The following is a 14,954-nucleotide window of genomic DNA, read 5'->3' on the forward strand; positions in this document are numbered from 1 at the left end:
GGCAGGGCAAACACGAGAGGGAGCCCTAGAGAGCCCCTCTATGACGGTATGTCCCCCCCCCCCCCCACGCTGCTCACACGTCCTGGAAGGAATTTTAAACGATTGCAATATATATTTTACCAGGTAAGGCCCACTGAGCTATATATATAGAGCTTTTTTCGGAAGCAACCTGGTCACAAATGATAGCTCAACGAAGTGGCTTATCATCACGTGGGCATTTATAGCAGCCAAATGCTCTAAACGCACGTTTCAAAATGTGGAGGGCAAACCCGGAGGACCCGGAGGAAATCCACGTGACCGCGGGGAGAGAAACACGCAGACTCCAAATATAGATCAAGCGTCGGGGTCGGGATCGAACCTGCGACCTCCTGTATACCAGGCGAGGTAGTTAACATTTCGCCACCGCGCAAGAGGTGGGAGTACCCACGTTGTGCCCCACCACACGCTACGGTGTCTCCATCGCTACTGATTGGTGGACAGAGGCGGGGGGAAGGACATTAAGAAACGTGCATTGTTCAATCTGTCGCGCCAGAAAATCGTATCGAACCGGCAACCTTCTGGATTGCAATATTGTACATATCCATGCCCAACCAATATATTGATTTATTTTGAACTTCTCTAACACCGTACGTAGCCCAACCGAGCTAATCGGAGCTGCGGGTGGAAGGATAGACTAAACGTAAAAAAGCGGTTCTAAAGAAATTCGTTTTCAATCTTGACTATTTTAAAGTGCATTGCTCCAATGGCTCCCCGAATATCGGAAGAGCATCCCAGACGGCCACAGGGCATTTAGAAGCGCCGCGCGATGCGTCTTTGTTCGATGTCCAGCAGCCAAAAAGCCGCCGCTGCGAGGATGAGCGGAGTTCGCGTGCTGATGGTTTATGCCCTCATCGAGGTATTGGTAGGACACGAACTGCTCCAAACCCTCATGCAGGATAACCCCCCTTCACCCCCGGCGTGGTGGAGGGCGGGGGGGAGGCAGTGGCCCTCACCTGCACGCGTGCCTCACCACCCCCGCGGCACTCACACAGCCACCGCGCCCCACCGCGACTCGAGACCTCCCTCCTCGCGTCCGGAGCGTTTCAATTGGGTGACCCCCTTGGAGCCAATCATCTCGCCGGGCTGCAGGGCGGTAAAGAGGGACGTGCGCGTTCCTCCTCCCCGCGCGCTTCAAAGTGGACGGCTCCTGCCCACCGACGGTGCTGGCGATGATGGCATCGGCGCATCGCACGAAACGGGAGCTCTGAGCGCCGTTCTGCGTCGCTGCAGGAAGTGGGGTGCGCCATCCACGCTCCGTCAGCATCGCGTAGCGCAGTGAAGACCCCGGCACGAGTAAGGGCACCGCTTAAACTTGCTCGCTCTGCTGACCGTGGTCACCGCACGTGGATGGAGAGAGGGGTTCTTAGGTGAACATCACAGGGGCGCGTGAGGTGGGGGGGGGGGGGTGGCAGATTCTGTAGCGTTACGCGCAGCCACGCCTGCGAGAGGAAACGAAAAACACGCGCCCCTGCAGCTGAGACAGGCAACTCAAGGAAACAAAAAACGCACGAACAGCGAGCGACGTCCCCATAGATATAACCGCTTCATCACCCGTCCCAGGAGCTACCACCAACCCCGGCCAGAGCGTCCTATCGAGGTGAGTGTTTATGCAGCGAGCCGTGTGGTGGGCCGGCGGGTCGCGCACTGCGATCTAAGTTAGATTTACGGTCCGCTGATCACAGACGTCAGCTGCGAGTGGCGTCTGAAGCTGCGGCCCTGGGTCTCCCCGAATTTGAATGAACCTTAAATAAGTATACCTGGTGCGGACAATGGGGAGACAAAGGCGGCCAGGCGTGGTGGCGGCCACGCCACCACCCCCCGGTGCGCCTTGGCGCTCAAGCTCAACTGGAGACTCTATTCACGTGAGTAATTAATGAGACTTACCAACAATGGCTATGGTAATGCGGCATTCAAAACCACGCATAGGCACGTGTTAATGATGGACCTGAATTGTGATGCTAATGGTAGTCACAGCGGCGCACGTGGCGATGCTACGGGGATGGCGATGAGGCGCAGGTGGAAGCTGCGAGGATTTGCCGTCCGGCTACCCCCTGTCCACGGCCTAACACCAGTGATGAGTCCGGTGAAGTATGGTCGAACAGCTATCGCGGCCGACACGGCATGGGGAGGCCTTTATCCACTAGTGGATCGACCAAGCGCAGTGGATCGCATTTTATTATTGATCCGGCACAATTGTGATAACAATTATTATTGATCCGGCACAATTGTGATAACAATTATTATTGATCCGGAACAATTGTGATAACAATTATTATTGATGCGGTATAATTGTGATAACAATTATAATACTGAAATATGTGACGTGAAGAAGGGCTATGGCCAGAAACGTCGTCGATTATATATACTTTTTTTACAGCAGTATTGTTGACTAGTGTGTTGCGTTTTACGTATTACTCGTGCTTAGCTTGATCACCAAATAACGTCTAAAATATAATGAACTGGCGGACTTTATAGCAAGGATGCAGCTCTCTTGCGGGAGTTGGCGTATCGAGGACGGGGTCTTGAAAACAAATTGATGGCTCACTGCTTGATGCGGCATCTGCCTCCCCAGTCCATCATGACAATTGCTCCGATAAGCGCGATTTGAGTGACAGTGCCACTCTGAATGCGCCGTGGTGAGAAGGGAGCGCGTCCTGTCCGCTGCTTTAACGTGCGATTTATTTTCTCCACACCGGGGTCGAGAGATGATCTCGAGTTATGTACATCGCTATGTAACTTCGCATTGATCTGTGACCCCATAGCGCAGACAGAAGGCGCTTCCTTGCCTGTCGGGAGCTGCGGTTCGCTTAAGAGAGCCTGGCTCCTGCTTGATGAGACACTCAGTGTCGAAGCCGGTTCAGGGGGTTGCTTGTCTTGAGCCAATGCTGTTGTGCGAATAATAATGATAGATTTTGCATATGGAGAAACGGGTATGTGAAGGAGAGACAATTTCTGTTTCTTAAATGCTATTTTTTTGTGTTCTCCAACAATGACTACAATGAATAATTATTTAGAGGTGCGGTATGCAAATACGTGCGTCACAAAGTACTGCGTGTGACTTCCAGCCGTCCGTGGCCAACCGCGCTCATCCGCACCTCCGATTAGCGCGGTTGGCTACGTACGGTGCGAAAGAAGTTCAACACACACGCGTACATGCATACGTTCAATGAACGAATTGGGAACGTTTATTTGTTTTTCGAAAATATCTTCATCCTAAACCAACAACATCAAAGACAAAGATCCCCCGTGTCGCCTTAACAGACTGTTGGGGCAAGTGCTGTTAGCGAGCACCTATGAAGGCCGGCACGTCACACGAAGGGGTGGGTGGCCAACACCACGCCCGGCCGCCTTTATCTCCCTATTGGGGATGTTTACACATCGCACCAGGTACTCATTTGAGGCTGAGTCGACCTAGGGGATGGCCCAGAACCTGTTCAGATAAACGTCACTTGGTGTTGGCCGTGAGCGGGAATCGAACCTGAGTCGCCTGGTTCGTAGCGCAGCGTAGCGCTAACCGCTACACCACCGCTCCCCAACATCATCATCATCATCATAATTATTTTTAGCCCTTTGTCAATCGCTTGTGCAGCGGTGCAAGTGGAGTGCACGTTCAAAGCAGCCGCATCACGACCAACCCTTCCACACGGCGCCGTCTCTGTTTATGCACACAAACAGTCCGCACCACGTGCAGAAAGAATCACGGTCCGAATAGTGAAGCGCTGTAGTCTGCATTCGTTGCACAGAGGAGCGATAACAAAAAGCGACTCCACCCCTCCCTCTCCTCCCTCTCTCCTGAGCCCTCTAGTCGTAGCCAGCAGACCTCGACAGTGGCACGTCGCTCCTGGACAAGTCGCTTGCTGCCACACGCAAAAGGATAATCTACACGCGATAGAAAGAGCATTGGGGGTTTTTGTTTCGTTCGGAATAAGTCGTCTTATACGTCGCGTATCACACCAATTCGCTCCAGTACGGTATCATAGTTTGGATTTATGAGCACTGCTATAATTATCACAAAAATATAAACTGCACTGCCCTTTGTTAACCTTCTGCTGGATGAAGTAATTCATTGACAATGATTGAAATATACGTGGCCAATTAACGAACTATCATTTAATCAAATTAATGAATTGAAGGCATCTCAATGCCGTGTCTTTTATTACGGTGGATGCTTTGCCGTACTTCACCACGCTGGCTACAGTGCAGGTTCCTGAAGGGGAGGGGCAGTCAGGACAAATTCAGATGTCACTCATCGTCACTGATGTGAGCCGTTGTCTGGAATACATTTTATGGTCGCCCGGTACGTAGCGCGGTGCGCTAACCGCTGCGCCACCGCTCCACTTTGTTGTTTGTTGGACGGCTTTGTTCCGTGACAAACGCCAGCAGTGAAAAAAGTAAAGCAGGAGCGAAAAAAATCCACCCGTCAGTGAGCGGCTGCGAACGGAAATATGAATCGGTTAATATTTCTGTTCTGCGCTGAACTCATAAAAGGATCAGAGGGACACGCCGGGGACGATGCCGTAGGGGAGTTGACGCGCACACGGGACTTGCGGTCCAGAGGTCGCCGGTTCGATTTCCCGTGGCGGCAATTGAATCGATGGGCAGGTTTCCTTACCACCCCCTTCGCCTCCCCTTTTATCTCTGTTCACCCATCCAGCAGCACACACCAAAGTTAATAACACAAAATCGGCCGGTGGATGAGTTTGCATGCTGTGCTTAGTGGGTGTAAAGCGTGGATACTCACACCTCTTGGAAGACGTCTGGCCAACGAGACTCTAAGAGGGGCTTCTCCAGAGCTTATTGAAGTTGATGAAGGCCCTTCTCTGCCAGCAGTGGCGTGAGCAAATCATCTCCGGGGCTGTACGTTTATCTTCGCCACAGTGACCCCATAATAGAGCATCGCATTACAGTCTATCTATCTCTTCGCAATAAAGGTTTTCATTTTTTACGACGTGCTGTACAGCAAGTCGGTTGTTAACCCATCTCTATATATTTTGAGTGGTTGTCCGCTTCTAAGTGGTGATTATCTCCGGGCATATCTGAGTTTATACCAACGGCTATATGCTGCAAAAGCACGGTGTCCATTTATAATCCACGGTTGATTTTTAAAGAAGCAGAAGGTTTTTTTGTTACCGACTAGAGACGCACGGAGAGTTGAGTTGACCCTAAATTGGGATTTAAAGTTGCAACAATTTCAAATTGAGCCACGGGCTATGGAACAACTCGCCCTATGCCAAGGGAATGTGGAATTTTACTTTGACTTTAAACAAAATCTCAATAGTGCAGTCGTGCACTTCCGTGAAACGGCGCTTTGGAGGCAAGGGTTGGTGGACCACGCAGAGATTGGTGAAACTCCCAAAGCCGCTCGGCTGCAAGGTGGTCGGATGGAATGGGTTCTTCACGGGTTCTTGAATCCATCTGTGGGGAGCTTTAATTGGCACGTGTTGGTTGTCTCTAGATTCTCACGATTCCTCTCACTAGCCACAAGGTAAATTAGCCAAGCACCACAATCGTAGGACCCTCCTGATGATATAGTTTTGAGTCAGTGAGGCTTTTCTGGATAGATACAGGGAGTAATACTTACGTATGGCCCTTTGACAATCCACTGCTGGCTGAAGGCCTTTTCGTTCTGTGTCGGTCATAGGGCTAGTTTGATCATACTTTACCACGCCAGTCAGTGGGGGTTGGTGAAGAGCAGGAGCTCAGCACCAGTACAGACATCTGATGCCACTGATGTTAACTGTGGCCGAGAATCTAACTGAGGTGGCCGGTTCTTCGGGCAGCACGCAAACCACTGCGTCACTCCACCGCTCCACCCGGTTCTACGGTGGCGAGATGTTAACTACCTCGCCCGGTTTACAGGCGGTCGTGGGTTCGAACCCGACTCTGACGCTTGTATATTTGGAGTGTGCGTATTCTCCCCGTGGTCGCGTGGATTTTTCTCCGGGTCCTCCGGTTTTCCCTCCACATTTAGAATCAACGTGTTTTAGAGTATTTGGCTCTTGCTATACATTTCTACGTGATAAGCCACTTCGTTGACCTATAAAATTTCGGTCAGGTCGCTTCTGAAAAATTGCTACATAGCTCAGTGGGCTTTACCTGGTACAATACAACTATTTTAGTTGATAGCTTTTACAATCATGAATTCAATATAACAATTTACAGCGCTTTGTCAATCCACTGCTGGATGAAGGCCCTCCCCACGCCATTTCAATCACGAGGGTTATTCGACCATGATTCACCACGTTGGTCAGTGCCGGCAGGTGAAGAACCCAGAGGCCTGTCCAAGTTTCACTCGTCACTGACGTTAGCCGTGTCCGAGGATAGAACTTCGTTGCCGCTTTGAGCACGTACGCATGTCACAGCCCAAGTCATCAGACAGATCAACTTCGCAGTGTTGCGATAACAATGATTGCGTCATATTCTGCAGCAGCACCGCTCCGACAAATCACTCGCAACAATTCGCTTCATCTCGTCAGATCTCGGAAGCTAAGCAGGCTTGAACCTGGTGGGCGAGTGCTTGGAATGGGCGAGCGCCGCCTAAGAGCAGTTTGTTGAAGGCGCGCCTTGGGAGGTTGCACTGTTGTGCCGGGCAGCAAAGGGGCAGTGTAGCAACAACCCAATGTCGGACGGTACTTTCTATGCTCCCGCGTGTGTGGCTTTGGGTTTATTTTGTTTAACTATGTGAGATCTTCAGAGACCATGATAAGCCTAATATGCTATAGTCATCTCGGCCATGATTTCTGCTGTAATTGTGGGTGACTTTCAAATTTGGATTTTTTTTTACCACGACACCAGCACACAATGGCCTAACCCTTCCGAATTTACATCGAGGGATCTTTAATGTCCACTGTGAGGCAGGCTGTTATAAGACCCGCGGTAATAACCAGGGCGGCCGCTGAATACGAACCGTGAACCTCTGCAACAAGCGGCGAACGCGCTATCGCCAGGACTCGTCACCGCACCAAGTGCGACCAAATAAAACACCGTAACTCGCACGGCGCGGGGAGGCCCTCAGCCAGCAGTGGGTTGATCATGACCGCTGATGATTGCGATTCCTTTTGCAGGCGGGGCCCCCATGGAGGTGATGGTGGAGCACCTGGCTCGCTGGCATGGCAGCCCCCAGGGCACGGGGGTGCTCGAAGCACCCCCGGGGCTCTCGCATGGATATGGGGATGCGAACCCGCTCCTGGGTGCAGCTGTGCCGGGGCAACTTCACGGCAACCTCCATCATCACCACCACCATCAGCAGCAGCAGCAGCAACAGCAGCAGCATCAGCATCATCAACACCAGCAGCAGCATCAGCAGCAGCAACAGCAACAACATCATCATCAGCAGCAGCCCATGCCGCTGCACAGTGAGGATCTGGAGGTGTTTGTGGGGCTGCTGGATGCTCAGGGACATCCGAACGTGTCTGGGGCGAGTGCGGAGTACAGAGCAGCGACTCACGGTGAGAGACACGGGGAGAGATGGACACGGGCAGAGATGGATACGGGGAGAGTGGGGCAGGGGGAGAGTGACACGGGGAGAGATGGATACGGGGAGAGATGGACACGGGGAGACATGGACACGGGCAGAGATGTATACGGGGAGAGTGGGGCACGGGGAGAGTGACACGGGGAGAGATGTTTACGGGGAGAGATGGATACGGGAAGAAATGGACACGGGGATAGAGGGACACGGGGAGAGATGGACACGGGGAGAGATGGACACGGGGAGAGTGGCACGGGGAGAGATGGACACGGGGAGAGATGGACACGGAGAGAGATGGACACGGGGAGAGATGGACACGGGGAGAGATGGACACGGGGAGAGATGGACACGGGGATAGAGGGACACGGGGAGAAATGGACACGGGGAGAGATGGACACGGGGAGAGTGGCACGGGGAGAGATGGACACGGGGAGAGATGGACACGGAGAGAGATGGACACGGGGAGAGATGGACACGGGGAGAGATGGACACGGGGAGAGATGGACACGGGGAGAGATGGTCACGGGGAGAGGGAGATGCGGCAAGTGGGGCAAGGGGAAGGGAGAGCAATGTGGGGAGAGGGTCACGGGAAGAGGGAGACACGGGAGGCAGACAACTTAAATAAAACAATGCATTCAAATGTAAAGGCGCAGCCCCGAAATTCTTCGCTCACGCCACTGCTGGTGGAAGGGCCTCCACTCGAGGGAGCTCTAGAGGCCTCCTCTTCCACGTAGGCCATCCATCTCTGAAGGGATGGGAGTACCCACAGTTTAACCCGCGACTGTCTGGCGTAACCATTTACACTGCTGGGCAGACTCAGTGGATTTCAGACATTTGCCTATGAACCGACAACCTCTGTTATCCGTATTTCCTGTTGTCTTTTCCTTCTGGTGTACATACACAGCCCAGTCTCAATCCACTGCTGGATGAGGGCCTCTCCCCACGCCGTGAGGGTCGTTAGGGTTATTTGGTCATACTTCACCACGTTGGTCAAGGCGGGAAGTATAAACGTTGGACCATATATGTAACAGACAGTATAGTACAACAGTTGCGGCATTTTAAATGTGCGAAGTAAAGGCCTGCAAGCCTCACAACAAGCAGGTGATGTCGTCTTAACATGCAAAGTATGCTGGCATACATATTTTGCAGCTATATGTACTGCTTACGTGTCGTGAACATTTAAACTAAATAAATAAATTCGCGTTTCTCTACGTGGCAAGACGGATACGGATTTGTTAATTAAATTTCCCCACAAGGCTCGCGATCATTGTGCGTGCACATCAGCGGCGGATGTCGCAGCTGCGACACTCGCCAGCGCTGGTCCGTCAAACGCGCTTCGCAGTTGAGAGCAACAACACTCAAAGACAGACGCTCAGAATTTGACACCGACGTTCGTAACACGGAGATTATTACAGCGAGACGAATGCACATCACTGGGCTCTCGCGAGCTTAAATAAAGGACGTGCAGGACTTAAAGCAGCTCAGTGGACTCTCGTCTGGTTGAATACGGAACGTGAATAAATAATGAATGTCAACGGGGTATCGTGGTTAAATAAAGGATGCTGCACCTCAGCGCGCTCTCGTGTGGTTAAAGGACACCCAGAAATGATGCATCTCAATGGTCTCTGATATGGTTAAATACGGGACATTAATGAATAATAAATCTCGACTGGCCATCGTGGTTAAATGCGAGGACAATGCACGTACAGTCCATCTCAGCGGGGTCTTATACGCCTAGATTAAGAGCATAAAGCCACGATATGATACTCAACACGTTTGGGGCACGCGTGAGAGAGACATTGAGGAATGAGGATGGATGAGTCTCTGGACACGAGGCAAGGGAGGCACTGCTACTGCTGCCTGGCCTTAGCATTCCCGTGTAGGGGACATAGCTTGCTGCTGCTGCTGCTGGGACAGCGTAAGGGCACCGTTGTCGTTCTTAAGCAGCACGGTGCTGTCCTTCACAAAAAAATGGCACAAGTTGAACAACTCGGGGACAAACACATTTCACGCTATACTCTGTGGTTCTTTTGGTAAATTCACGCAGGTAGAAAAATAATAATAGATCGCGACGTTCCGATCGCAACGCAAGCAATCGTCATCATCGATGTCACTCTCCCCGTGCCCCACTCTCTCCCCGTATCCATCTCTCGTCATCATCAATGACGAGAGATGTTTGTGTTGCGATCGAAACGTCGTGATTTATTTAATTTTTTTCTGCCTGCGTGACTTTACCGAATAAATCAAAGAGTTTTTGATTCCCGCAGTCACGAAAGCTTCAAATCAAGATTAAATTGTTGCACGCTGCATGAAAAATAATAATAATAATAACAATAATAGGTTTTACTCCTTTTTGGCAAAAAATAGGAGGTGTTTTAAGATGTTCAAACACTAAATAGATACCTTTTGTAAAGGAATCAAGTACCGCATCAGCGACACGGCGATCGTGCAAAGGAAAATTAAGGTCCCGCGATAAACGGGATTGTACTAACAGTTAGAAGTAGTGTTACATAGAAATCTGAATTAAATAGATTATACTCTATCATTATTAAAGTCCCTCGTGCCATTTTTCACTCGTCTAATTTCACCAGCCACCGTGAACAGCCGCTGGCATCACGCTGTGCCGCAATTTGCCTCCCCAGCGCTGATGCTGGTGCACCGCGCCTGGTACAGCGCTCACTTTAGTGACCGAGTCGAGCGGTTCACAACGTTCGTCAACCGATCGATGCTGGCCGTGAGCGGCCAATCGGAACGCGCGTGGCCGTCCTCGCTGGGTGCAACGTGACGACGATTTGCCCCACCGCGATTCCACTCGACTCGGTCCAAACACGCGCACACTCGCAAATGGGGCCGTCCATAAATGACGTCACGTACCTGGGGGGGGGGGGGGTTGGGTGGTCAGACATTTGTGACGATGTGTGCCGAAGGGGGGGGGGGGGGAGTGTTTGAGAAATGTGACGTCACATCAAAATGCGCAACTTTAAATAAATATAGAGACAACACGTTCTACTTAAATAGACTTTTTAATAAATGTTTTTTTCCGACAACAACATCAGAGCGTAGCGCCACATGAAAAACGCACCACAATGACAATAGTTTAAAGCGATTTGAAGCGTGTTTTTTTGAGGGGGGGTGGGGGAGGGGGCAGATCTTTGTGACGTCATATTTGAGGGGGGGTCTGACTTTTTGTGACGCCGTGTGACGAAGGGGGGGGGTCACAAATCGTCAAAAATCGCGTGACGTCATTTATGGACGGCACCCAACCTGTGATGTTGGCGGCGGCGGCGGGTGAGACGATGCCAGGAAACGAGCGAGCAGCGGGACAGCCAGGACACGCGGTGGGACACCCGGGGGCTCCAAGGCAAATTCGAAGGCCCTTCTTAAACTGTTGACAAACGACGCTAGCCAGCCGAGCGCCCTGCGGCGAAACCTCCACCCCCCCCACCCCCACCTCATCCGCGGGGAGGTCTCCCTCCCTTCGCTGCGGTGCAGCAGCAGCAGCCAGCCTCGCGTCTCTCTCATCCGACATTCCCTCTCAAGGCTGGCCCGAGCTATACCTCGGCGCTCTGTCGATTCGCGTGAACCGTGGCGAGTTGTCGGGCGTGCCTGCCGAGGGAGCCTCTGTTCGGTGGGCGCGTGCGCGCCTCTTACTCCCTCACTCGCACGCGCGCCGTCTGATGCCGCTGGCACGCAGCATCATTACTCTGTTGCCTTCCGTTTGTAATTACACGTTGAACTTTCGCACCGTGCGCGGACAACCGCGCTAATCGGGGGCGCGGAGGCTCACCCACACAGTCGAGAGACCTGAGCACCAGTATGCCGCGTGCTACATTTTGTCTTCATTACTTTTGGGGGGTGGCGGTGTGTAGTTGTTGTTGTTGTTTTTTGGATGCACGCAGGATGTTACTTTCCTCGGGGTGCAGATGTTGGCCAACTCCGCTCGCTCGGCTGCCTGTCGTCGACTTCTCCTGTGCTCGCACTTTTCCCAACTTTTGCCCGTTCCCCCCCACCCCCCACTCGTTTAGCACAAATTACCTGGCTACAGTACACTCTCCGCTCACCAACTCCATCCTCAAGATGTAAATCATCCTGCCAGTCACGAGACGTGACGAGATCTCGCTGTACAAACGTAAGAACAATCCTGTATGATAGTATAACCATCAGCAACAACAGGCGAGATATATCCACTATTGGTGAGATTTATCCGCAAGCCATCATCATCATCTCTTTTATGGACTTGTGATGCAACAATCAATCTCCTTCCCGCACGCGAGCGAATTTTAATCCCTCCATCTCAGCGTGGGGTCCCTTCCAGGACGCGTTGTCTCCTCCATTAGCTGCCGTTCCATAGTTCTGTCTCCGTAGCGAACATGTTTGTACCGTTTCACTGTGGAGAAGTAATACGTATTTGTTTCTTCCGGACACAATGTGTCTACGTTGAACTTCTTTCGCATCGTACGTAGCCAACCGTGCTAATCGGAGATGCGGGGGAAAGACAACAAACTTAACCCCAAAATTCAGTTTTAAATCAATTACTTTTCAATCTAAAATTTAAAATGCGTAGCCACAGTGGCTTCCTAACATCGGAAGGAAGAGCGTTCCAGACGGCCATCTGAAAGCGTGCAATGCGGTGACCGTCTTTGTTCGATGCCCAGCCAAGAGCCGCTGCTGCGAGGATGACCTAGTTTTGTGAATGATTACATCTCGCGGTATTTAATATCCACTTTACTAAGGCAGACAGCACACTTAGTTAATTCTCAGTAATTTGTGGAGTCCTAAGTAAACATTTATGTTAAATCTTTAGTCACATCTCGTTGATTAACTAAACATGGAGCGGCTCTGTAAAGGACTTAGGCATGAGGCCCATCGCTGATTAACCAAGAATGAAGATGACCAAAAGGTTTTTAATTTAATTTGTATGCAATGCCATTCTACTTGTGCTGTTCGGTGTTACGAGAAGAGGTGCCCACGAGTGCAGTCCAGAGGACATAAGCAGATTTGACCAAACTTACGAAACCCCTTCGAGTGACATCTTGTTCACCCCAGGAGGAGCGCTTTCCCATACATCCCGCCGTACACATAAATGTCCACCGTGTGGCCATCAGTGATAAATGTAATTCTTAGAGTGATATGTTTTGTTGAAATGGAGTGAAAACTTAGTCTGCTCTAAGTTTCGTGGTGGGCACTTTATGATGGCTGTGCCGAAATAAATTTAGTTTTTGTCACTTAGTTTGGGTAAATTCCGTGCAATGAGCATTTCACTGTGGGCTAGGGGACATGGGAATGTTGGTACCCAAGTGTGGATGAGAAATGATCTCATAAGTTTAGTGAAATCTGCTTTTGCTCACTAAATAGGGTGATGAACTCAGGATCTCCGTGGTGCAAGATCAGTGCCCTTAGAGTCTCAGAGGGCACGAGTGGGATTCGCCCTTTGTGCTCTGAAGCCATCAGCTGGATTTACGACTTAAACATCAAAGAGAGAGAGAGTGTACTCGGCCCTCTTGTCCACCTAGACAATGACCGCAGGTTTTCACTGACGGTCGCGCTGCTGGTGATGCCCCGTGGCCCGTGTGTTGCAGCTCGTCTGGCCGGCACGGCCCACCCCATGTGCAGGCCCCAGCTGCGATTTCCGTGGCTGCAGGAGAGCGGCGGCAACTCGTCCACTCCTGCTCCTCCGCACCACCACCTCCACCCCCACCACCACCTGCACCACGGCCACCACCACCACCACCACCTCAGCCACCTGAATCAGCTGAGCCACGCGGCCGTCACCACCGCCTGGGCCCTGCGCGAGCCTCTGGCCAAGGCGCGGCCGTCCCCGTACCCCCACGCCACGCCGCTGGCAGCCCCGCCCGCCCGCGGCGAGCGGGGCTTCCCGTTGCCCCCGACGCCGCCAAAGGAGGGCGGCGGCAACGGCCGTAACGGCGGCGCCGGCGGCGAAGCCTCGCCGGACACGGATCCGGGGAGCGGGGCCGAGGGGGCGGGGACGGCAGCGGGGGCATCGCCGTCCCCGCGGAGCGAGGGCAGCCCGGGCCCCCTGGGCCTCGAGGAGCGTGGGGAGCCGGCGGGATTCCCCGCCGCGCTGGGCGCCTACCCGGCGTGCCTGCCGGGCCACCCGGACGGGGACGACGAGGAGGGGGAGGCCGGCCGAGGCAGGGGCAGGGGCCGCGGTGGCATGGGTAAATAGGAAGCCATGCACGCACGCGCGCACACGCGGTTGTCGAAAATATTCCAACCGTTAATTAGATTTTTCATTCCAATTCCGAACGAAGGCCTCACCCACATCGTGTCGATTTCTGGGCCGGTATTTGACCGTACTCGCCCAAGCCGGTCAATGCGGGTTGGTGGTGAATGGTGGTGGGTCGCCGGCCAGACGAGATGCGACGTCGACTCGCCACCGATGTTTGCCGTGACCGGGACGGGAACATCTATTTTCCACCACAAAACCGAGCCGTGTGTGGGGACAATGCCAAGTCAGCTCAGAAAGCGCCAGGTTCTTTTTTTAAATCCACGAGCCATTAGCCCCCGTGCTCCCCCGGCGCTACGTGCCCCCACCGAGCTAGATTTGCACATCTTGGTAGGCCGTGTTATCACGGTTTTTGGTTCCAGCTCGGCATGGCAAATAGCCAGTGGAAAAACCACGCGTACCACGAGGGCCCCTGTGCCGGCTTGGCTCGTGACAGTGGAAAGAGGAACACGTGTTAGTTTAATACGTCCTATCATTATTGTTGTTGTTGTTGCTATGGAGCATTGTGTAATGCAGTATACAGCGCCTTTGTCAATCTACCGCTGGAACTGCTCAGGAGTGTTAATGCCAAAATAGTTTGGGAACATTTGCAGTCCTATATTTGAGATTGAGATACTGAAATAGTATGAAGTAATATAAACAAACGATCATGACGGAGTGCAAGCGTCACGGATGTAAATGTTCTTAAAAGTAGAAATCTTGGCACAACTAGAATATATAACGAGAAAAAATTATAACGGGAAAAATCCGAAAACCAGAATGTCAGAGATTGGGCCCCCATAAATTACGATTGTGATTACACTCAACGCGCAGGTTCAGCCAAAGATTCGAAATTGCTTTTTAAGTGTCGTGCTCAATAAACACCCACAGATGTATGCTCCCCATCATCTGTGAAGAAAGTAATTCACCTTCCAGATTCTATTTTCATGTAACACAATTTGTACAATTTAGACCACCATTCCAGATTCTGTTTGCTTATTTATGAGGGTGCTACTTGAGATGTTTGACCAATCTGTTGTTCAATACATTTGGTGTGTGGTTGGAAATCAGAGTAGCTGCAACAACAACAACAAATACACACAAGCCAGCGTAGAATGCTCAAACATTCACATTAAAAAAATAAGCCCACACCCTCCGTTCTGTACCACAATATACGAACGCTCCTCCTATATGTTACAGTTAAAAGTCTCACATAAA

The 14,954-nt window shown here is 51.8% G+C and overlaps 1 protein-coding gene across 2 annotated transcripts in view; it reads left to right on the forward strand.

Annotated features, from left to right (window-relative positions):
* Window positions 1–690: 690 nt before the first annotated feature.
* Window positions 691–14,954, forward strand: part of LOC116942259 (endothelial transcription factor GATA-2-like) — a 49,869-nt gene continuing 35,605 nt past the window's right edge. The window contains exons 1-3 of one of the 2 annotated variants that reach the window (XM_032953954.2): window positions 691–1,636; window positions 7,104–7,487; window positions 13,090–13,689. In XM_032953954.2, the coding sequence (XP_032809845.2) occupies window positions 7,115–7,487; window positions 13,090–13,689 (973 nt within the window). In that variant the 5' untranslated portion in view covers window positions 691–1,636; window positions 7,104–7,114. The remainder of the gene's footprint in view (window positions 1,637–7,103; window positions 7,488–13,089; window positions 13,690–14,954) is intronic. The other variant, XM_076067079.1, reaches the window with a different exon arrangement.

Source organism: Petromyzon marinus, chromosome 14 (assembly GCF_048934315.1).
Source record: "Petromyzon marinus isolate PM22_M1 ecotype Great Lakes invasive population chromosome 14, UKy_Petmar_22M1.pri1.0, whole genome shotgun sequence".
Classification (NCBI taxonomy): Eukaryota; Metazoa; Chordata; class Hyperoartia; order Petromyzontiformes; family Petromyzontidae; genus Petromyzon; species Petromyzon marinus.